The following is a 23,251-nucleotide window of genomic DNA, read 5'->3' on the forward strand; positions in this document are numbered from 1 at the left end:
GATGTGGGCTCAGAGTGTGACCTCACTGATGACTTACAGGCTCTAGAGGCACAGTGCCACAGTATGGCAGCCAGTGGTTCTCCCAGGAGATCCAATTCGGCTTTGCCAGGACTGGGCAGCCTGGTTTTCTGTGACTTCTGGTATGATGCAGTTAAGAAATAAATAATGTTACCTATAATATTCATGCCAAACTTGTGTAACTGAATCTAGTAATAAGGAGACAGAAAAATCCAAAATGTGGGATTGTCTATAAAAAAATTAACCAGACTCCCTTAATAGATTTAATGTTATTAAAAAAAAAAGAATCTGTTGGAGATAAAAGAGATGAGAGAGACTTAACATTATTATAATAAATTAAGTGTTGATTAAATCCTGGGTCCAATATATATATACAAATATGTATCTTTTGATACGTCTTCCCTGGTGGCTCAGAGGTTAAAGCGTTTGCTTCCAATGCGGGAGACCCAGGTTAGATCCCTGGGTTGGGAAGATTCCCTGGAGAAGGAAATGGTAACCCACTCCATTATTCTTGCCTGGAGAATCTTTTGATACAATATCAAGTTGTACAATTTTGAACATAAATCCATATATTGCATATTATTAAAAAAATGGTACTTTTCTTACTCATGATAATGGTACATTGGTAATATATCTTAACTGTTCTTTTGGCTTCTCTATATCTTTGAACATTTTCCAAAGAAAAAGTTTAGAGGTAAAAGCTCATAGGCAGAGAGAGTGGAAGTGGTCAGGCTTTGGCTGCTGAACCCTGGCTGATGACCAGGGGCCCGTGTTGCTGGAGGTGTGTTGCTGCCTCTGCCCTCATTGATCCCCTCTCTGTCCATCCTTTCAGAGCTGATAGATTGGTCAGAGGAGTGGCTCTAGGCTGTGTCCAGAGGCTCATGGGCAGCTTAGCACATGGGGAGTCAGAATGACCACTTGCTGGAGAAGAGGCCCAGGCTGGGGCAAGTGACAGGACAAGGGCCCCGAATGCATGGTAGAGGCAGTGGGGAATTGGGTCTGTTGGTGTTAGCTCTGAGCTGCACGCCTGGGAAGATGTTTGTGAGGGGCTTCTGCGTGCTAACACTGGGGTGGTAGGTGCTGTGAGGCACCGGAGGGCATGCCACTGCTCAAGAAGAGTCAAGTATTACCTAAGAAAGTGGCAATCTGTTCTATGTCACAGGCGTGTTGGTCTTCACATTGTGTCCCAATTTGTCTGTTGACCTTGAACAGTGCTTTTCAAACTTTTAAAAACAGTTAGACCCTCTTTTTAAAAAAAAAAAAAATCAAAATGTCATCCTGAAGCCTCATGTAATCCAGATGAAAGTGGTGCTGATGGGGGCCAGAGTCCTCCCAATTTCCCTGCACCCTAGGACCCTCCTGCCCAAGAACTCCTGGAGCACAGGGCAGAAACTCCAGGGCGAGACTGTGCCCAGATGCTAGACTCGGCAGACGAGGTGTGCAGCCTGTGTGCCAATCTCTGATGCATTGGTGACTCACTGCAGAAAAACGGGTAGAGAGGAGGAGGGTGGGGCCGGCTCTTACCCCAGAACCAAAGTCCTTGGGTGGTGGCAGCTCTTGAAGGTCCTGGTGGTAACTGTGAGGCTGTTCTGGGTGATTCTGTCACCACATCCTGGCCAGGTGCCTGGTCTTGAGTCACTGGGAGCCAGAGGTGAGCACCAGTGAGGAGGCCCTGGGGCTGCTAGCCCCCGCTGATGTCCTTCGGTGTGGCTGCCCCTCTCTGTGACATCGTACGTAGTCCACAAAACTGCAGGATACCAAGAACACTGGCGAGGTGACTTCTTCCTTTGGTTCCTTTGTCTGTGGTGTGACAGCTGGGGGACTGAAGCTCGCTCAGATAAAGAGGCTGTAAATGGCCTGATGGGATGCTGATGAAGCGAAACTTCTCAGAGGGTTTCCGGGGCCCTGTTAGAGCTGCAGCCCACTGAAGGCAGAGCTGGATCCTGTTCTTTTTCACAGTCAGGGGAGATGCACAGCGTTGTTTCTTTTTTTGGCTATGCTGGGTCCTCGTCGCTGTGCGGGCTTTTCTCTGTTTGTGGCAAGCAGGGGCTACTCTCCAGTTGCAGTGTGCAGGCTCCTCAGCACAGTGCTTCTCTTGTTGGGGGGCATAGGTTCCAGAGCCTTTGGGCTTCAGTAGGCGCAGCACGTGGGCTCTAGAGCACAGGCTCAGTAGTTGTGGCCCATGGGCTTAGTTGTCTTGCAGCATGTGGAATCTTCCTGGATCAGGTATCGAATCCACACTCCTGCGTTGACAGGTGGATTCTTTACTGCTGAACCACCAGGTAAGCCCTGCATAATGTCTTTTGAGGACCTGAGGAAGCTATGGGGCAGCTGGCTGCACATAAGCACCACTGCTAGCTGGGCCATTCTGTCTGCTGCTGCTGCTGCTAAGTCGCCTCAGTCGTGTCCGACTCTGTGCGATCCCATAGATGACAGCCCACCAGGCTCTGCCGTCCCTGGGATTCTCCAGGCAAGAACACTGGAGTGGGTTGCCATTTCCTTCTCCAATGCATGAAAATGAAAAGTGAAAGTGAGGTCGCTCAGTTGTGTCCGACTCTTCGCGACCCCATGGACTGTAGCCTACCAGGCTTTTCCGTCCATGGGATTTTCCAGGCAAGAGTACTGGAGTGGGATGCCATCGCATTCTGTCTACTGGCCCCAAATCATTAGGGAGAGGGATTACTCACAGGGCAGTGGTGGAAGGGTGTGGCAGGTGGTTCAGGTTGCCCAGCTTCATGATGGGGTGTTTAGAGGCTTCTGGAGGCAATGACAACAGAGGCGGCGTCTTTCTCTGGAGTCACGGGTTCCTCAGGTGGGTGTGGAGGGCTTCCTGCTCCCAAGGCAGATGCTGGGGTGCCTGTTCCTCTTAATCTTTCTCGGATGGAACATCCCATCTGCCCCAAACCTGCTGTCCCCAGTCCACCAGATGACTCCCAGACACTTTGTTCCTCTGCTGCTAGTTTCCTCATCTTTCAAGTAGGCACATGAAAGCCTGGTTGCAAAGAGTAACTGAGTTGGAGTATGCAAAGTTTCCCCAACCGCGTCTGGCCTGTAATACTGATTAGAGAAAAGTGAAAAAAGTCACTCAGTCCTATCCAACTCTTTGTGACCCCATGGACTGTAGCCCACCAGGCTCCTCTGTCCATGGGATTCTCCAGGGAAGAGTACAGGATTGGGGTGCACTTCCTTTCTCCAGGGAATCTTCCCGACCTGGGGATCAAACCCATATCTCCCTCATAGCAGGTGGATTCTTTACTGTCTGAGCCACAAGGGAAGCCCACTGACTAGAGAGGCGAGGATTAAATGTCAAATGCTTCCCCTTGACTGTCAAACCCAGTGGCCCTGGTTCTTCACCTTTCTCCCCGGGCACCGGGAGAAGTCATTCTCCCTTCTGAAATTGCCCATCCTGCGTCTCCTCCCTCTTGGGCTGTGCCTGCTGCATGTTTTTGGATGGTATGTCCTCCTCTGAGCATTCCTCTGCCTGTACACCTGGGCCTGGCTTCCTCTCTGCACAGACCTTGCCTCAGAGAACTCCTCTTGGGTGATGATACCACCTCATATGCCAACCTTGCTCTCCCAAGCCCTGTCCTACCATGGCCATGCTGGTGTTCAGTGTTCTTTACATGGGGTTCCTTTTATGTACAGATATTTTATTGCTGTTTTCCCATTATTTTTGTATTTAAAAATATGAAATCCAGTCTATGGCCATACCACCCAAATGTGCCCGTTCTTGTCTAAAAGTATGAAATCAGGATCACTGGTGTGCACAGATATGGGTGGCTCAGTGGTAAAGAATCTGCCTGAGTGTAGGAGACATGGATTCGATCCCCGAGTCAGGAAGATCCCCTATAGTAGGAAATGGCAACTCCAGTATTCTTGCCTGGGAAATCCCAGGACAGAGGAGCCTGGTGGGCTACAGTCTATAGGGTCCAAAGAATCGGATGTGATTGAGCACCCATACACATCCCATTTTATAGTTGAGGAAACTGAAGCACAAAGAGATTAAGTAACTTGCCTGAAGTGATACAGCCCTAATCTGTGGGGTCTCAAGGAGTCAGGCACAACTAAACACGCACACAGATAACCAGGAAGTGCTCGGCTTGATTGGAACATAGGTAACACACTTAGACAATGTTCTGACCCTGTGAGAACAAAGCGCCCCACGCATCTCAATGCCCATTTCCTGATGGCCAGTGAGAACGAGTGTCTTCTCTATTATTTGTTTCTCATATGTGTCCCCTTCAGAGCCATGTACTTCGAGGGGACTGATGGCGTCATCTTGGAAATGAGGCAGAGATGTTAAGGGTGCCACGAGGAGGATGTGTGGGTTCGAGGGGAGGGAATCGAGAGGCAGTTCTCTGCACCCAACTCCCTATACCTCTGGGAGTCTGACACCCCCTTCCCTTCTCTCCGCCTTCTCTTTCGAGTCCAACCTTCCCTTTTCCAGAATAATTCATTTTCACTAGAACCTTCTTCCTCAAATAACCTACCTGATTAAGTCCTGGTTTTGGCCCTCTGACATAAAATGGCAAATGATGACAAAGGGTAGAAGATGAGGAGTTGATGCCTCTCCTTTTATTTCAATATTTATGTGTTTACCTGGCTGCACCAGGTAAACAGTTGCAGGATTTTCGGTCTTCACTCTTTCTTTGCAACATGTGGGCTCTTAGTTACAGCATGTGGGATCAAACCCAGGCCCCCTGCATTGGGAGCGCAGAGTCTTAGCCACTGGACCACCAGGGAAGTCCTTTCTTCTTTGAAATAAGATAGCTATATTTGATCATTGTAAGGAAATAAATGTCGAAATGTCAACAGTGTGCATTGGTTCGCTTGTTGGTTCCATTGTGGCACTGCTGGTTGGACTGCAGGACTCAGACCCTGCAGCCAGTTCCTCTTGCATGACCGCTTGGCCCATCTAAAATCCACTTAGTACTAACTCTTCCTTTTTTCCTGGTTGGTCTGCCCTCACCAGACAGGTTTACTTATCATCTCACAACCCCATGACATCTGCTTCCTCTTTAGAATCCTTGCTAAGTCTCTAGCCTGTGCCTGGAGCCTCTCCCCAGCCGTCTCTCAGTTTATCCAAGTCTTCTCATCCTCAAAGGCCCCACCAAAGGTCTGCTTCCCTGAGACCCTCCTGCCTGCCTGTGCTTGGGGATTATTCCCTCTCTTGAGCAGCAGGACACCCAGGCAGCCCTCTCCCTTAGCACCTAGCCATCTGCTGCTAAGTACTTCACATATGTACACATACATATTCTTGCCAAGTCTGATACAACATGTACATATGTGTGTGTGTGTGTTAGTTGCTCAGTCGTGTCCAACTGTTTGTGATTCCCATGGACTATAGCCCTCCAGCCTCCTCTATACATGGGATTTCCCAGGCAAGAGTACTGGAGTGGGTAGCCATTCCCTTCTCCAGGGGATCTTCCCAACCCAAGATCGAACCCAGGTCTCCCGCATTGCAGGCAGATCCTTTCCCATCTGAGCCACCAGAGAAGCCCTGTGTACATATATACACACACATAAAATGTGCAGTCTTTTAATTTTGTCTCCCGGACCCTAGATCTCTGCCTTGCATGTAGTTGGTGCTTAGTGAGTGACTGGATTGTGGTGATTCAGTTTTATATTAGTTTCCTTGGCCTGCCGTAAAATGTACCACAAACCGAGGGGGCTTAACCAACGGAAACTGGTGTCACAGTTTTGGAGACCAGAAGTCCAGGATCAAGGTGTCAGCAGGGCCCTGCTGTCTCTGAGAGCTCCAGGGAGGCAGCCGTCCTTGGCTTTTTCAGCTTCCGGAGGCTCTTGGCAATCCTTGGCTCTGGCAGCATCACTCCAGCTTTACCTGGTGTTCTCCTGTGTGTGTATGTCTCTGGATCCAAACTGTCCTCTTTTTACAAGGACACTAGTCATATTGGATTAGCTCTTACTCTAATGACCTCTTATTAACTTGTCCCTGTCCCCAGATAGGGTCCAGTTCTGAGGTTCTGGGGAGAAAGACTCCAGCATGCTCTCTATTTGCAGAACACAGTTCAACTCCTGATAAGTTTCTTTGTGAACTATTATCACCTTAAATTGTATTAACAACTCGGGTGAATGAGCGATGAACTTTTATTTACATATTAAAAGTCGTTAATTATAGGGAAGAGGAAATGCTGATTGGGTTGTAGACACACATTTCATGTTGAGGAATTGACATGTTTACTAAATTGTTGAACATTAAAGTTGGTAGTAAATAATTTTGAAATTAAACCCCTGTCATTTTCAAAGAACTTTGTGAATGTGTATACATTTATATTCCTATCCAAATCTGTATGGAGTAAACTTTTATAGAGACATAGACATACACACACACAAATAAGAAACCAAATCAACACCCCCTTTATCACGTTGTATCAGGGTCTCACTATATAGTTGAATTTTAGAGAATACTGTCTGAGCTCTGCTGATTCTGAGTCTGTGCAGTGGTGAAGTTTTTCCCAATTGACTAAGTAGCTTGAAGTAGATAATATTTTGAATAGCTAACATCCCACTGTCATAGATATCCTTGGAGTGACGTATGTTTCTAAAGAAGCAGTTTTTATGTAAACCTTAGAGAACCCTGACTGAGAGAGAGCAGATATACGTGTATGTAGGAAAAGTCGGGGGCTTTCATAGTCCAGTAAAATGGTTAAAAGGAAACCTTCGCCGTTTGGTTTTATAGTCTTCTAAGTCTTTAAAGCCTTAAAAGCCCCGGATGGATAGGCCTGCTGAGTTCTTGTCCTTGGTGTGACTGATTACACAATATCCCGGGCTGTTGCCAGGTGAGGGAGTGCACTGCTGTGATTCAGATGCGGCTGGGGCCTCCCTGGTGATACTGTGTAGGACTCTCTGTGCCTCTCAGAGATAGCAGCCCCTGGAAGGGCAGAGAGTTCCCCTGGGTTCTGGTCCTGGCTGCCTGACCACTCAAGGTCATGGGCGGGCCACTCAAGTCATCTCCAGGGGCCTCAATTTCCTCTTCTGGCAAGTGGAAATGTTAGCCGGGAGCAGCATTTTTCTAAATTTCTTTAGTTCTGGGACTCTCTATTCAAATAAATATGAATGACAGTGCCATCTGTAGAACAGTGAGGTGCAGTGACTGGTTTAATAGAAGATCGGGGCTCAATGGCTGCCCCAGCAGTGTGCCCGCCCCCACCTCATCAGACACTGAGGAGGGATGGGAGACCGTGTACAAAACTGCTGCCACAACTCTTCCATTTTCCTAACTTCCCAAGACTTTGTGTTTCTTTCCTCATGCGGAGAAACCAAGGCCAGTTCAAGCGTGAGCATGTCACTGTCAGAGTGAATCTGATGACTGAGATGGAACAGCAAAAAGACTCCAGAGGAGAGAGATGGACAGACAGGCAGAAGCATCCAGATGGACATGGAGAATCTAGTAGGAAATCAGATACTCAGAAATCTAAAGCCACCGCCACGAACTGTAGAATCTGTCAGTATCTGTTAGTATGCCCGGCAGTGCACCAGATGACTCATTATGTTGTTCTGTGTCTTCCTTGAAACAAGCTTCTGAAATCGATGGTATTATCCCCATTTTACATTCAGGACCTTGAAGTAAGTCCCGTGCACAGGGCCACACAGCTAGTAACGCTTTGCAGTTCTTACTCAGGTCTGTGCCCTGACAAGTCGTCATGGTGACGTCAGCTTGCATGCTTCCTCCTATCAGGAAGGTCTGGTGTCAGTCAAGGAAACTTACCTAAGGTGTGTACTGTACCACTGGGTTCCAGAAGAGAACTGACCCCCGCCTCCCCCCAGATACTCTTCTCTTTTTCCTGGAGTTTTTAGGCCTAAGCAGCTATTGTCTGCGTAGAATGGAGTATTACCTTTAAGAAGTTACTCTTATAAGGATACTATAGAACTACATTTTCTTGTGAGATTTTTTTTTTTTTTGGCTGCACCCGGTCTTAGTTGCAGCACGTGAACTCTTCCTTGTGGCATGAGGGCTCTAGTTCTCTGTGTGCGTGCGTGCTAAGTTGCTTCAGTTGTGTCCGACTCTGTGCGACCCTGTGGACTGTAGCACACCAAGGTCCTCTGTCCATGGGATTCTCCAGGCAAGAATACTGGAGTGGGTTGCCATGCCATTCTCCAGGGGATCTTCCTAACCCAGGAAACAAACCTGGACCCTGCATTGGAAACCTTAGCCACTTGGACCCCCAGGAAAGTCCCTCTTGTGTGATTTCTGCTTGACTAGAAATTTTCTTTTCCTTCTCATCTTTAAGCATTCAAAGTGATCTGTCTTTTTCCAACCATAAGTTTACGTAGGAAGTGGTCTCTATTCATTCTTGTGAGATAGTTAAAAACAACAAATATCTTAGTTACTCAAAGGTCTCCATTTATCTGAGGGGACAAGCCTGCCCATCCCCTCTGTATTCCAGAGGGAATAGTCCTAGTCCTCTCTCAGACTGTGGAAGAGCCCCAGAGGCTCAGTTATAGTGTCCATTTTTGTCATAATCGGACAAAACAATGTCAAGCATGAATAATGACCAGGAACCATAATTTGCTATGATGGACACACAGGTCAGACCACATTCCTGAAAGTGATCGCTTCTGCCTGCAGGATGGATCCAGCGCCCAGACACTCAGCACTGAAAGAGTCCCCAGGTCACCTCCTGCCTTCTGGCTGGAAAAAGTGTTAGTGGCACAGTTGTGTCTAACTCTGCAACCCCATGGACTATAGCTCGCCAGGCTCCTCTGTCCCTGGGATTCTCCAGGCAAGACTATTGGAGTGGGTTACCATTCCCTTCTCCAAGGGATTTCCCCAAACTCAGGGAGTAAAGCCAGGTCTCCTGCATTGCAGGCAGATTCTTGACCGTTTGAGCCACCAGGGAAGCCCCCTGGCTGGAAGAAGTCCAAAACCAAAAGTTTTGAAAAGGACTTCCCTGGTGGCTCAGACGGTAAAGCATCTGTCTACAGTGCGGGAGACCCGGGTTCAATCCCTGGGTCGGGAAGATCCCCTGGAGGAGGAAATGGCAATCCACTCCAGTTCTATTGCCTGGAAAATCCCATGGACAGAGGAACTTGGTAGGTTACAGTTCATGGGGTCGCAAAGAGTCAGACACGACTGAGCGACTTCACTTTCACTTTCTAGTTTTCAAGTCACTCAATTCATGTTTCAGGCCGTTGAAGCCATACTGGTAGCCAGACGTGTGACCAGCTGCCTATCCTGGCCTCTGGGGCCAGGGGCTGGTGTGGCAGTCTACCATCATTAGTTTGGATTTATGGTAGGCTGTGTTTCTGATATTATTTATTCTCTGAGATCCCTTCTATTTTTTAATTAATTAATTTTTTAATTGAAGGATAATTGCTTTACAGAATTTTGTTGTTTTCTGTCGAACCTCAACATGAATCAGCCATAGGTATACATATATCCCCTCCCTTTTGAATTTCCCTCCCATCTCCCTCCCCATCCCACCCCTCTAGGTTGATAACAGAGCCCGTTTGAATTTCCTTAGCCATATAGCAAATTCCCGTTGGCTGTCTATTTTACATATGGTCATGTAATTTTCTACGTTACTCTTTCCATACATTTCACTCTCCTCCCCTCTTCCCAAGTCCGCAAGTCCGTTCTTTATGTCTGAGACCCCTTCTTGACCATGGGATGCTTTTCTTTTGTAGAATCAGTGTCTTGGATGGCCACATACTCCAAATATTCTGACACAGGCACAATTCCAACTATATTCTCTTTCTTCTTGCCTTCAAACTGTACTTATTGAGCATCTATTTATGGTGAGCACTGAGGATCTAGCAGTGACTACAACAGATAGAGCCACTGTCTCTAGATAATCTCTGTAGAGGTGATCTCGTTGCAAGATCTTATATTCTGAGTTAAGGTTTAGAAAATATGGTCATCTATCACTGAATTTATACCCCTGCTTTCCAATAGCAATAAAACCTCTATAGCAGGAGTTTAGGCTGAGTTACTTTTCTATCGTTTTTCTTTTCTAAGGCGCTTGCTGCCAAGTATCTTTAGGGAAAACAGCCATAGCATAAGCCTGTAAGTTGTAAGTCACGCAAACATTCCAGGGAATAGTTTCATTGAGAGAGTCTCTGTTAGTTTACTGATAATGCCTGTCATGAATTCTGCTCTTTTGCACAGAGGGACTTGGGATGCTCTTTCAGTTGATTATGTCCTTTTCCCTTCTTTGGCAAAAACTTTTTTTTGTTCTGTGCCTTTATTAGGGCTTTTGTTTTCAAGGCAATTTCATCTGCTGTTGTTTTATGTCTAGGAAGCTTTTAGTAGGCCCAGTGTACATTTTTTAAAATTTGACTTTTTTAATACCGAGCAGCATTATAAAGAAGTTGAAAAAGCTTTTAATTATGGAGAATTTTGAACAAACAAAAGGAGACTGAATTGTGTACTGAATATTGGAACCTTCACCCAGCTGACAGCCCTCAAACCATGGTCTGTCTCGCCCTATCTCCACCCCCGTCCACTTCCTCCACCCTGTGTCCCAGATGTCATAAATAGTTTTAGTATATTTCTCTAAAAGATAAAGATTATCTCTTAATATAATCACAATGCTGTTATCATGCCTAAAAATTAATATTTATCTTATGGGGAGATTATTTTAAAGGACACGGGAGGAGAAAAATTTAGCTACAAACACAGTGCCAAACATGTCAACTCTTTTTTTTATCTGGGTTTTCCAGTTTTTGACCAAAAGCATGCTCACGTTTTGTCGAAGTAATGGAAGTCTCAGCTACTTTGCAACTTTTTCTGGATATAGATTTTATGCTTGGGGCAAATATCACCCCCTACCCCCACCCTGTGGCTTCATCTTAGAGGAACAAAGGGTGTTCTCTTCAGGGGACCAACTTTACATATTCTGAGTAATTCCCCAGAACCTCTTCCAACTTTTAAAGCTTCTTATTCATTCAGCAAGTATTTATTGAGAACTCATTAAGTGTCCGTCACTGTTAGTTGCCGGGGATTATGGTGAAAAAGAAGACAGATAAGACCCTAGACTTCTTAGAACTTTGATTTGGTAGGGAAACAGGCCTTACATATATCGTGCTGCTAACAGTCACTCCATCATGGTTGTGGTAAGTGTTGTAGAGACCTGACTGTCTGAAGAGTTGGTGAAGATGACCTTGAGAGAAGAGCATTTCAGCCCCGCAGTGGCTCTGCAGTGAGAGGGAATAGCCTGTGTAAATGCCTGAGGCACAAAGGAGGTTGGCTGATAAAGGAACAGAGAAGAGGCCCTGAGGCTGGAATGAAGTTGGGGACTGGAGGGACATGGATCCTGGGAGGCTGGAGAAGAGCCTCCCATCCTGGGCTCGCCTCCTCCCAGAGGCTCTGAATCTGAGAGCTTCCCTCTTGGCTATCATAACCCTGAGGTCTGGGGCCACACAAAGCTGTGAGCTTCACTTCCTCTCCTCTAAGCTATCCTGAGGGTTTTGGTGGCTCAGATGGTAGGAATCTGCCTGCAATGCAGGAGAGCCAGCTTTGATCCCTGGATCGGGAAGATCCCTGGAGGAGGAAATGGCTACCCAATCCAGTATTCTTGTCTGGAGAATCCCATTGGTAGAGGAGCCCAATGGGCTACAGACCATGACGTCACAAAGAGTCGGACATGACTGAGTGATTAACACACAAGCTATCCTGAAGGTTTTGTGGTTAAAGAAAGAGCCTAGATTTGGAAACACAAACAGGCACTTGAATACTCCCACCTTGGAAGAAATAGTAATATATACACAGTAGGGTTAATATGGGGATTAAAGAAAAAGTTATATAGTAAAATGGCTAGCCAAAAAATATTTTCTTTCTTCGTAAACACCCCTTCCACCTCCCCATCACAGCCCAGCAGCTCCTCAGGAGTCCTCTCCTTGTGGGGTGGCCCATGCATATGGGTCTGCTCCTGTGTTGGGCCCTTCCCTGTGGGTCTCTCATTTAGATCCTGACTTTGTAATAATTTTTTAGTTGTCATTTTTTGAAAAAGTATTATTGAAGATGTGGAGTCCAACTTTCTAGATGTTTTACTCAAACACTCCCTTGCAAAGCAAAAAATAGAAATAATATGCAATGTACTATTTTTTACTTAACAAATCTTTGATATCTTTCCACGTGTGTAACTTTCAGATCCACGACCTCTCGGGATGTGTTCCACAGACCATGTTGTCCCTGGCTTGTCTGCGTATACCTCCATCTGTGGTGGTCCCCATCTCCCCTCATGGGCAGGGAGACAAGTCCTCTTGATCTGGTCACCTGAGCGTTTTCCTGTAGGACAGTCCACCTGTGAAAACCTTTGCTTTTCAGAAACAAGTTTTCCCAAAGCCTGAGGCCAGCATCAGCTTGTTTTTCAGGAACTGGGTGGAGCTGGTGACTGAAAGAGCTTGCTTTTGTTTCCTGGTATGTGGGAGTTTCATTAGAGCTTTTCCTCTTCCTGATTATACGTGTAGTAAAGCTGGGATATCTAATCCGAGCTTCTCACTCCAGTGAGTGCCATTTAACCCCCCACTCACCTAAACTTAGGTATCAACATTAAGAGTTGCCTCAGTGCCTGTGGGGCCCAGGTATGAGGAGTTCTAGTGAAAGCATTTTCCATAAGCAATGCAAGTGTCCCACCCCTCATATTTTATCTCTTAACAAGTTTGTACAGAAGAGTGGGAAGCAATGGATGTTTTGTTATATTTTAAGATTTATGTAAAATTTTTTGGCTGTGCTGAGTCTTCATTGTTGCATGTGGGCTTTTTCTAGTTGCAGCGAGCGGGGGCTCCTCTTCATTGCGATGTGTGGGCTTCTCACTGAGATGGCTTCTCTTGCTGTGGAACACAGGTTCTAGCCGTGTGGGCTTCGGGAGTTGCAGACACGGGCTCGGCAGTTGTGAGGCTTAGTTACTCCTTGCCCTTTAGGACCTTCTGGGACCAGGGATCAAACCTGTGTCGCTTGGGTTGGTAGACAAATTCTTAATCACTGAACCACCAGGAAAGCCCTTCTTATTAATTATTTTTCAAAAGGTCACATTGTAAGCAAATGATACATGAAGTTATAAAGAAAAAAAATCAAATTTCATTCTGACCTTCAGCATCCCTTCTCCTCCCTACCATCCCCTCCTTAGAGGTCATTACCAGTACCAGTGAAGTTGCTCAGTCGTGTCCAACTCTTTGCGACCCCATGGATTGTAGCCTACCAGGCTCTTCCATCCATGGAGTTTTCCAGGCAAGAGTACTGGAGTGGGTTGCCATTTCTTTCTCCAGGGAATCTTCCTGACCCAGGGATCGAACCCATGTCTCCCACATTACAGGCAGACGCTTTAATGTCTGAGCCACCAGGGAAGCCCCAGCTTAGAGGTCATTAATGATGAATAATTTGGTAACTTTTACAAGCTTTGATTGAATGGGCCATAAAGGACTTACTATTCTGCCACAAATGAATGATTTTAACATGCACATTATAGTTTTATATGTCAGTGATGTTTTGCAAGTACATAGAAAGAATTTATGCACAGGTGGTTTAAAAATTAGTTCAAGAGCAAAGTTACCATTATGAAACTCAGCCTTCTGTCCTGTGACATTGTCAGCCCCAAAGAAGATTAGACATAGGCTGGTTTTTCTCTGTCATCTCAGTCCCTCGTCTTAGGTTGTTCCTGTCCCCTCTCTTCTATGTTGTGATGGCCTACTCTGTCCCTCTACATCCAACAAAGCCTACGGGGAGGTGTCCTTAGTATCAGACAGAACTGGGCTTGAACCTAGGTATGTGGCCATGAACAAGAGACGAGACTTGACCTCTCTGAACTTAAGCTCTCTCCGCTATAAAGTGGAAAGGACAGTCATTGTGTTGTGGCGTGGCTGTGAAGATTAAATGTGTGAGGGACATGTCTAGCTTATAGAAGGTGCTCAATAAATCTTACTTTCTCTTGGCCACGTCTCCCCGCTTCCCAAGTGTATTTGCACTTCAGCAATGATGGGAGTTTTAACTGAGAGAGCCAAGGAGCAGAGGATTCTTTTGGAGTGATGTCATGCTGCCTCTGCCTGACTTTTCAGAAGTATTTCATGAATAGTCACAACAGGGGACCCCACCTCCCTTCCTCAGAACTGGCTCCAGGGTCAGCTGTAACGTCAGGGGACAATCTGGCTGCCAGATGGCTGTCAGCGTTCTTCCCCCCACATATCTCAGCCTCCTGCGTTTCAGGCCACACAGTTAGTGATGACGATGAAGTCATACAGAGGACCCAGCATAAAAACAGCTTTACCGAGAATGTGAGATTTCAGACACTCACTCTTGCTATCAGGGATGGCACAAGTCCATTAGGCACCTTTGTCAGAAGGCGCCTGTGTCGAAAGGCACCTTCTCTGGGAAGATGTGTTCCTGCAGAGACGCTGCTTGATAAAGGGACAGAGCTTTGGTGGAAATTAGGGCAAGGTGCTGGTCTTCCAGGGGAAAGATAGGCACAGGCCAACTATGACTTGGTGAGTAGAGACCAGGTTGGATTTCTACTGGCAGTGCCACCCCTCCCCCATTGCCAGGCATCTCAGTGCTGGGCACAACCTGCATAACCATGTTCAGTGGGCCCATGATGACAGCTGCCTCTACAAAGCCTAAAGAGTCACCATTCTCTTCTCTTTTCCTCCCCTCTTTCAGCATTGTGACCTGAGCAATGGAGAATCGACCAGGAAACTCCCTCAGGGTGTTGTCTATGGTGTGGTGCGAAGATCAGATCAAAACCAGCAGAAAGAAATGGTGGTGTATGGGTGGACCACCAATCAGCTGAAAGAAGAGATGAACTACATCAAAGACGTGAGTAGTTTAAGGATTATTATTTTTTTTTCTGTTTTACAGTCTTCTTGTAGCATGTAAGAGGGTGGAGCTGGAAGCTCTGATATGAACATAATAAGTCATTTTGAAATAATTCTAAACGTCATTTTGGATGGAAAAACCGCTACAGATCTTCATGGTGATGTGAAAAGTGTTATCGTTCAGTTGTGTCTGACTCTTTGCGACCCCATGGATTGTAGCCTTCCAGGCTTTTCTGTTCATGATATTTCCCAGTCAAGAATACTAGAGTGGGTTGCCATTTCCTTCTCCAGGGGAACTTCCTGACCAGGGATCGAACCCAGGTCTCCCACATTGCAGACAGGTTCTTTACCGTCTGAGCCACCAGGGAAGTACACATGTAATTTTGCAGTGAGGTATAGGATGAAGTTCTATATGTTATTAAGTAAGGATACTCAGTAGACCAAATAGCTTTTTTCTTCCATGTATGATAAGGAGGCTCTTAGGTAGTTTTGCATATTATATTGGACACTCCTAATATAAGAGTTTGGACAGCTGTATGAATTTGGATACTTTTGGCTACAGGTAGCAGAAAAGCCAAATTTTTCTCATGTGGGGATAAGTCTAGGGATAGGTGCACTCCAGGCAGGGCTCTCCAAGCACCAGTTCTACTTCTGAGATTCCCTTGGTTCTTTCCTCCTTCAGCCTTAGGCTCACAGCATCATCTGAAAATATGATGGTGTCCGGAGAAGGAAAAGGAGACAATCATCTCTGGTTCCCCTTTAGAGACCCGTCATCAGACTTGCCCTGGTGTCTCATTGGCAAGGACCCAGGTCACATGCCCATTCCTGAATCCATCACTGGCAAGGGGAATGGGCCTTGGGAATTGGTTTGATGGTTCAGGCCAATCAGTGGGGTTGAAACAGATGCTGAGAAGTCAACCAGAATAGACATTGTCTAACCCAGGCCAATTAATACCATTTCTTTGTAATTAATATTACATTTCTTTTAAAGTGTACGTTCTTTGGAGAACTTTGAAAAATATAAAGATGTATGAAGAAGAAAACAACATCACCCACAATTCTACAATTCAATCAGAACAGTTGTTAACATTTTGGAGTATTTCCTTGTAACCTTTTCTTTTTATCTATCATCTATCTATCTTTCCTTCCTTCCCTCCCTCCTTCCTTCTATCCATCCATCATCTCCATTCTTTCTTGGTCTACCCAGTGTCTCCCTAGATTGAACAGTGCCTTTGTTGTAAAACCAGAGTGATTAGATAGAGAGGATATGAGCTGTCCCAGACACTGGCCTGTGGACTAAAGAGTGCTCGTGAGAAGCAGGGGCAGCATGGGCAATGAAGTCCCCATGGGTCTTGGTTCAAGGTCCAGCTGTTTGACCCAGCCAAACTTCTGCCCTATCTGAGCTTCAGTTTTCTCATTTACAGATCATGGGGGCTGAGGAGGGATCATTAAGGTCAAAACTAGCTCTGTTTTATTTGGCTGTGTTTGCCAGTAGGACACAAACACGTGTGGTCAGCTTTTGTTTTGAGTTTTTGAGAAGAGCATCTCTTATCAAATATCAAAAAATAATAAATGTACCTTTCTTAATTGTCTTGAAAGATTTGGATAGTTGTACAATTTTAAGGAATAAAAAAGATAATAAATTCTTAACAGAGGAAATGAAGAAAGCCAGACGAGCCATACTCATACACAAGCGGGTAGAGCCTGTCGGACAACTGTCAACCTCAGAGCCCCAGTCATCCAAACCCTCAAGATCATTTTTAACCTTTCAGAGTAGCCCATTCCTATGTTTCTGTGTAGGGACAGCTCGTACCTTTTTGGTTGCCCCTATTTTTCTCATGCAAATGCTTATGCCTTTCTCACTGAGATGCCCCAAATAACATGGCACCACTTCAGAGGCAAACCTGCTAAGCAGATTGGTGAGTTGCAGATTGTCCAAGACAAAATCGTAGGTTCAGGCTGTCAGATGTCCAAATCACATGAGAATTTCTGACCTGAATTGCCAACCTCCACTGTGATCTACAATTTAAAATTAATTTTTTGGTCCCACTTTCTGTGGCTGGCTTCAGATCCATCCCAGGCTACTCATTCCTGAGTGTGTTTATGGGTTTGTGTGCCTTCCCTCACTTGTGGGTGGACTCGCAGTATTTGCCAATGGGAGTCACATCCAACTCCACCCACTCCCCACCAGTGAGTAGGCTGAGAACCAACTCAGGGTCACAGATGAAAGCCGTTCTGTCTGCCCAGAATGAAAAGGTTGTTGCTTTTGGCCTCATTTCCCCCAAAATGTTTGTATTCAGTGGTGAGAAAGTAGACTCTATCATTACAGTTCATTTGGGAAGGGCAAGGTGTTGTGACTTGCCTTCTCCTGCCCTGAAATCTCCACCAGTATCCAGTCATTCCTAATAAACATACAGTTTAAAGCAATGTGCTAGTTGCATAAATACAGTTTCAAAATTAAGTCCCCACATGCTGTGGCCTACTTAACCCCTCATTCTAACCAAACTGCTGCTCTTGAGCCTTTCCTGTGATAGAAGTTCCAGAGCCTTCTGGAGAGGGCTCCTTTGAGGCTGCTTTTTTGTAGGAGAATCCCTGAGTTCTTCATTCAACCAAGGGAGCACCAGAAGAAGAGTGAAGATAGAGACTATTTGTTAGGTTTTTTCGTTTTTATTGAGAATATATTTAAGGCCCCATTACATCTCTGGAAGTGGTATTATAGAGAAATTTAAACAGCGTTTGTATAAACAGGCGTTTGGGGGAATCACCATGACTTTTCTTATATTTACTGCCTTCTGTAGTGTTGGTGATTATTGAGGAACTGACTTTCACATTTATGGGCTCTCTAAGCTCATACTTTCCTTCCAAACATTTATTTGCTCTCTGGCAGTCAGGACAGCGATAGGGAAAATTAGAGGTGCCCTTTTTCTGTTTTTCGTTTTGGTCTGCCTAGTCATGTGTTCTGGCTTTCCTGGTGGCTCAGTAGTAAAGAATCCACTTGCTGATGCAGGAGACATGGATTTGATCCCTGGGTTGGGAAGATTCTCTGGAGAAGGGAGTGGCCACCCACTCTAGTATTCTTGCATGGAGAATCCCATGGACAGAGGAGCCTGGCAGGCTACAGTCTATGGGGTCGCAAAAAGGTTGGACATGACATAGCGACAGAACAACAACAGCAGCAATAGTCATGTATTTGCGAAGCTGACCAGTTAAACAGTTCCTACTTATAAAAATATGTGATAGGAAAAGGGGAAAAATCCTGCCTGAATATGATTTTTAGGGTGGTAGGTAAATTTCAATAAACCGCTTTTTCTTCAGAGCATGTTATTTGATAATTAATATTTATTAATAATTATATATAATCCACAATGTGTATTTATTATTATCACTATTATTTGGATAATTCCCTTGTGATACTCTTTCTTAATATCCCAAATTGTCCTGTTCCTAAGATTATTTTTTTGTGAGGCCCTTCTCTTATTAGGGTTTCTTAAATGTTTTGGAAATCTCACATGAAAATATTGTAGCTTGATTTCTAACCAGTATTTTTGTGGGCTGCAGGTGAGAGCTACTTTGGAAAAAGTAAGAAAGAGAATGTACGGAGACTATGATGAAATGAGACAGAAGATTCGACAGCTCACCCAGGAACTGTCAGTAAGTAGCATCACGTGAAGGGATGCTAGGGCTTAGAACTCCCTCTCAGTTGCTAGTGCCTGAAGGTACTTGAGTTTACCATGTTTCTTGTGAGTGGAATCACAGGAACATTATTGCACTGGGTCTTTGGTGCAGCTCGTGGGCTCTCCAGTTGTGGCGTATGCTTAGTTGCTCCATAGCACATGGAATCTTAGGTTCCTGACCAGGGATTGAACCCATCTCCCCTGCACTGGAAGGCAGATTCCTAATCCCTGGACCACCAGGGAAGTCCCTGGAATCATATTTTACATAAACTGAGGGAATATTATCACAGAATGAAGTTTATTATTTGAAGGAAAATTTTTGTGGCAAGAATAATTTTCACTTTCAAAGCATTCCCTCCAAAGTCAACAACAAGATAAGGAAGCCAGCTCTATTATTATTAAATGACATTGTACTGGAGAGACTAGCCATGGAATTTAGCAAGAGAAATAGATTTAGAGGTATAAAAACTGGACGGGTAGATGAAAAACTATCACAGTTTACAAACTGTATGACTACATACCCAGAAAACTCCAGCGAACCAATGAAAAAACTGCTATAAACAGAAGAATTCTATAAAGTAGCAAGGTAAAATATTAATGGACATAGACAAATAGATTGCAATATGCAAAAAACCAGTTAGAGAAAATAAAAGCAACAAAAAACTACCAGATATCTGAAAATAAATTTTGATGAGTAGAAAGACATATATGTCATATACTTGGAAAGGAAGATTCAACATCATAAGACATTAATACCATTCATGTTGATATGTAAATGTAATATTACCCAGTAAAAGTATTAAAGGATTTTTATTTTATGTTGTTCTTTTACAACTGAACTAAGTGGTTCCATGGTGTACAGAAAATAAATATGAAGAGTTAAACTTCTGGGGGGATAAAAAGGCAATGAAGGAGACTAGGCCTCTTAATATTGAGAAATATTGAGAAAGAAATTGAGAAAGCCTCAGAGATGAAAACAGAATAGTATTGGCACATAAATAAATAGACATTAATGAAAAAGAGCCCAGAAATGTAACCCAATCTATGATAAATGTGGCACGTTAAATGAAGGGAGGAAAATAGTCCAGTCAGTATATGCTGTTGGGACAGACTTATATCTGGACAAATTCTGGGTAGCTTTTGTTAAACTTAGTGCCAGAAGGAAATATATGTGAATTGTTTTACACTCTTGGAGAGGGGAAGGTATTATCTTATGAAGAGATGCAATTCCAAATTCACTAAAGGAAGAGTTAATGACACTGATAATTTTGACTACATTAAAATGAAGACGAGTGCTGGCAAAAATACCAAAGTCGAATGACAACCTGGGAAAAATTATTTGCCTTCGTACTATAGGTAGTAGGCTTGGAGAATGAAATGGCAGCCCACTCCAGTGTTCTTGCCTGAGGAATCTCATGGACTGAGGAGCCTTGCGAGCTGCAGTCCATGGGGTCACAAGAAGTCAGACACGACTGAGCAACTAGTAAGCTAATATTCTGGATACTTAAAAAGCGCCCATGAATCAAAAAGAAAAAGGCCACACCTCATAAAAATAGGCAAAATATTTGTGACAGATAATTTATAGTAAGGGACAGATGAAGAGATCTTAAATTCCTCATTCTCAATAAGAGAAACTCAGATTAAAATGGTCCTGTGATATAATTTTTATCTAGCAGACTGGCAAAACTGCAAAAGTGGAAGAAGATGCTGTAATAGCTGTGCTGTAGAGGATCAGGCAGATTGCTGCTTGGAATGTAGTTTGTATTACTTTTAGGGAAAGCAATTTGGAATATCTACCCAAATTACAAATGCCTACATCCTTTGACTCAGTAATTCTTTTCCTAAGAATTTATTCTATAGAAAAACCCTCACATATGTGAAATGATGTATGCATAAACTTAGTTGTTAAACATTGCTTATAATAATAGTAAAAAGATTGGAAACCTTACAAGTCCATTAAGAAAGAGAAAATTTAAAAAATATATATTACATCTCTACAATCACAGAGTTGTTAAAAAATAAAAATGAATAAGTTCTTCAAAAAGATACAGAAAAATTTCAAAGATACAGAGTAAGTGGTGAAAAAGCAAGACACAGGAAAATGTCATGTGTAGTATACTACCATTTATGTAAACTAAGGAGAAAATAAATATATCTAGATTGTTTTGTGTGTGTACAAAAAATTACTGGCAGGATCATCAAGAAAGTAATTAACAGTGGTCCCTACTTGAGGTGCAGAGTGGACATGGTGGTAACTGAGCAGATGGGACAGGAGTGAAAAAATATTTTGTTTAGTGTCTAATATTTAGAAATATTTAGTGCCTTTTCTACTTTTAAAATGTTTGAACTCTAGGAATATATTGCCTACTCAAAATTAAAGAAAAAATAAGCTTCCTCTGGTTTAACCTAGCTAATGCTTTATGGGAAAAACATTTAAAAGAATATTTGTGGTTAATAACCTTGAAGGAAAAGTCTATTCTGTATGACATACTTCCCATAAAAGTTAACATCTGCAGTAAAGGAGCACAGTTGCAACAGTCATGTATTAGAGTCTTGTTTATCTCTGGGCTGTGAAATTATCTGCTTAAGTAAGACCTACTGCCTTGATTATATGGGGTGGGAGTATACAGGCATATCCAGCTTGTCATTCTCATTGACGTGTAGGAAGAGATTTGTGAAATTGTCACCTGCCAATGGAAATTCCCTCTGCCATCCGCTGACACTGACTGTGATTAAAGCCAGAGGACTGGACTTGCATGCATAAGCAGGTCTCTGCCCCTTGCTTTCCATGGCCACCTCCTGCACACCCTCGTTTTCTCATCTAGACTGTCACAGGAGCTCCATCTCTACCTGCAGTCTCCTCCTTCTCTGGGTCGCACCACAGACTGTAGCCAGGTTAAGATGCCAACGTGGAACTTTACTGGTGGTCCAGTAGTTAAGACTTCACCTTCCAATGCAGGTGATGTGGGTTCGAGCCCTGGTTGGAGAGCTAAGATACCACATGCCTCATAGGCCAAAGGTCAAAACATAAAACAAAGCAATATTATAACAAATTCAATAAAGACTTAAAAATGATCCACATCAAAAATAATCTTAAAAAAAAAAAAGATGCTAATTTATTGGCTGTATGAATGTGCCCTGAGCCGGAACACACCTCCTGCCCCTGGCCTGCTATTTCTTTCCTCTCCCAAGGGTACACCTCTCGGTGTCTCATGCCTGACTGCTTCCTGTGGCTCCCACAGCCCTCACAGGATCAACCCTTGAGCCTCCCAGAACCTTACCTCTGGTTCTCTTGCCTCCTGGCCTTTCTATATACCCAGCCCTTCTTTAAGGTCTAGCTTAAGACTGGGCTCTGATGAAACTCTCTGAAACACATTAAATATACATCCAACAAAGACAACACAACAACAGCAGCTGCAAAACAACTGGGAACTGGGTGAGTCCAAAGCATATTCCTTCTATGGTGAGTAGGCAAAAGCAAGACTGTACAAAGTCGTATCCAGCTAGATTCTAGTCGTAAAGGTAGCTGTATATTTGCATTCAAATTCCTCTCCTTCCCTTTCCTCCCTATAAAAAGGCATGTTCTGGGGGCTGCATAGCGTTGTGAGAAGTAAGTGAGGCCCTGTTGGGGAAGGAGTGCATATCATCTAGAGGAAAAGTTGTCTTGCCTTTCTGCTCTCTGGGTCATGCAGATGTTGACTTTTTAATGTAAAGCTGTACTTGAAGTATCATTGACCCTGATGTGTCTGCCCTCAGGAGAAAGTTGTGACCTAGCTGAAGATTTTTGTGAGCATGTATGGTTTGGTTGTGTGTAACTGTCTCTTCAATCTGTCCAGGTTTCACAGGCAAAGCAGGACTACCTGGAGAATCACATCCAAACCCAGTCGTCAGCCCTGGACAGTTTTAATGCCATGACCGCGGCATTGGCGTCAGACTCCATCAGCTTGCAGGTACTCATCTGCTCCCCATTGGCTGGGTTGTCCTCTGTTCCAGTGCGTATGAGCTTAGCCAAGGGTGGGCCCTGTGTCTTTGTATTAGAGTAAGTCACAGAATGTTCTCGGCTCATTATTCAGAATACGCTCGGTCACAGTAAAGGCTGAGCCAGGGAGACGGTTAAGGAAGGAAGCTGATGGAAATGCTTCCAAGCCGAGACTCCCGACCTTGCAGTTGCAGTTGTTTTTGCCCTTATTAAAATGGGGGTTTAGATCCTGAGTTCAGCGCTAGTGATGTCACTTGTCCCACTAGACACCTGAGTGGTCCTAAGCATCAGTGCCTGAAACAACATATCACCTGCTCCCTCATGCCACAGTGTTAGGAGAAGTCTCACCAGTCACAGGAAAGATGGCCTTAACCCAAGGCAATCCTCATTTATTCATGATGAGTAACTCCCAAAGGCTATTAGACATGTTTTCCTAATGTGGAAATTATTTTGCATTATAAGAAAAAGTCATGTGCCTTCCAGAGAACACCTGGTAGTGCCAGACAGGGATGCCAAAAAGAGCCAGGATCCTACACGTGTGCAGATGTGTGGTCAACCCACACCAAGGGGATTCTTCTCATTATTACTGTGATTTGTTGGGAGTTAATCCCTCACATGCTGCCTATTGTTACTGTTTCAACTGAGCCCCCCATGTAATATGCAAATAAATTTGAAAATGTTTAGAGCCAAGCATTAGATTCAACATTGTATTCAACAGACTCCTCGGGCTTTAATTTCCAAACATGCAAATAATAGATTCTGTCCCCTTCCAACTTTATTTGGCTCTTATCTCTTTACCTTCCTCTTCAAA

At 44.3% G+C, this 23,251-nt stretch overlaps 1 protein-coding gene across 1 annotated transcript in view; it reads left to right on the plus strand.

Moving 5' to 3' along the window:
* The window catches only part of MYZAP (myocardial zonula adherens protein), a 115,287-nt gene that overhangs the window by 14,591 nt on the left and 77,445 nt on the right, over positions 1–23,251 (plus strand). The window contains exons 3-5 of the mRNA XM_068963685.1: positions 14,633–14,788; positions 18,346–18,438; positions 22,298–22,411. Of these exons, the coding sequence (XP_068819786.1) occupies positions 14,633–14,788; positions 18,346–18,438; positions 22,298–22,411 (363 nt within the window). The remainder of the gene's footprint in view (positions 1–14,632; positions 14,789–18,345; positions 18,439–22,297; positions 22,412–23,251) is intronic.

Source organism: Capricornis sumatraensis, chromosome 2 (assembly GCF_032405125.1).
Source record: "Capricornis sumatraensis isolate serow.1 chromosome 2, serow.2, whole genome shotgun sequence".
Lineage (NCBI taxonomy): Eukaryota > Metazoa > Chordata > Mammalia > Artiodactyla > Bovidae > Capricornis > Capricornis sumatraensis.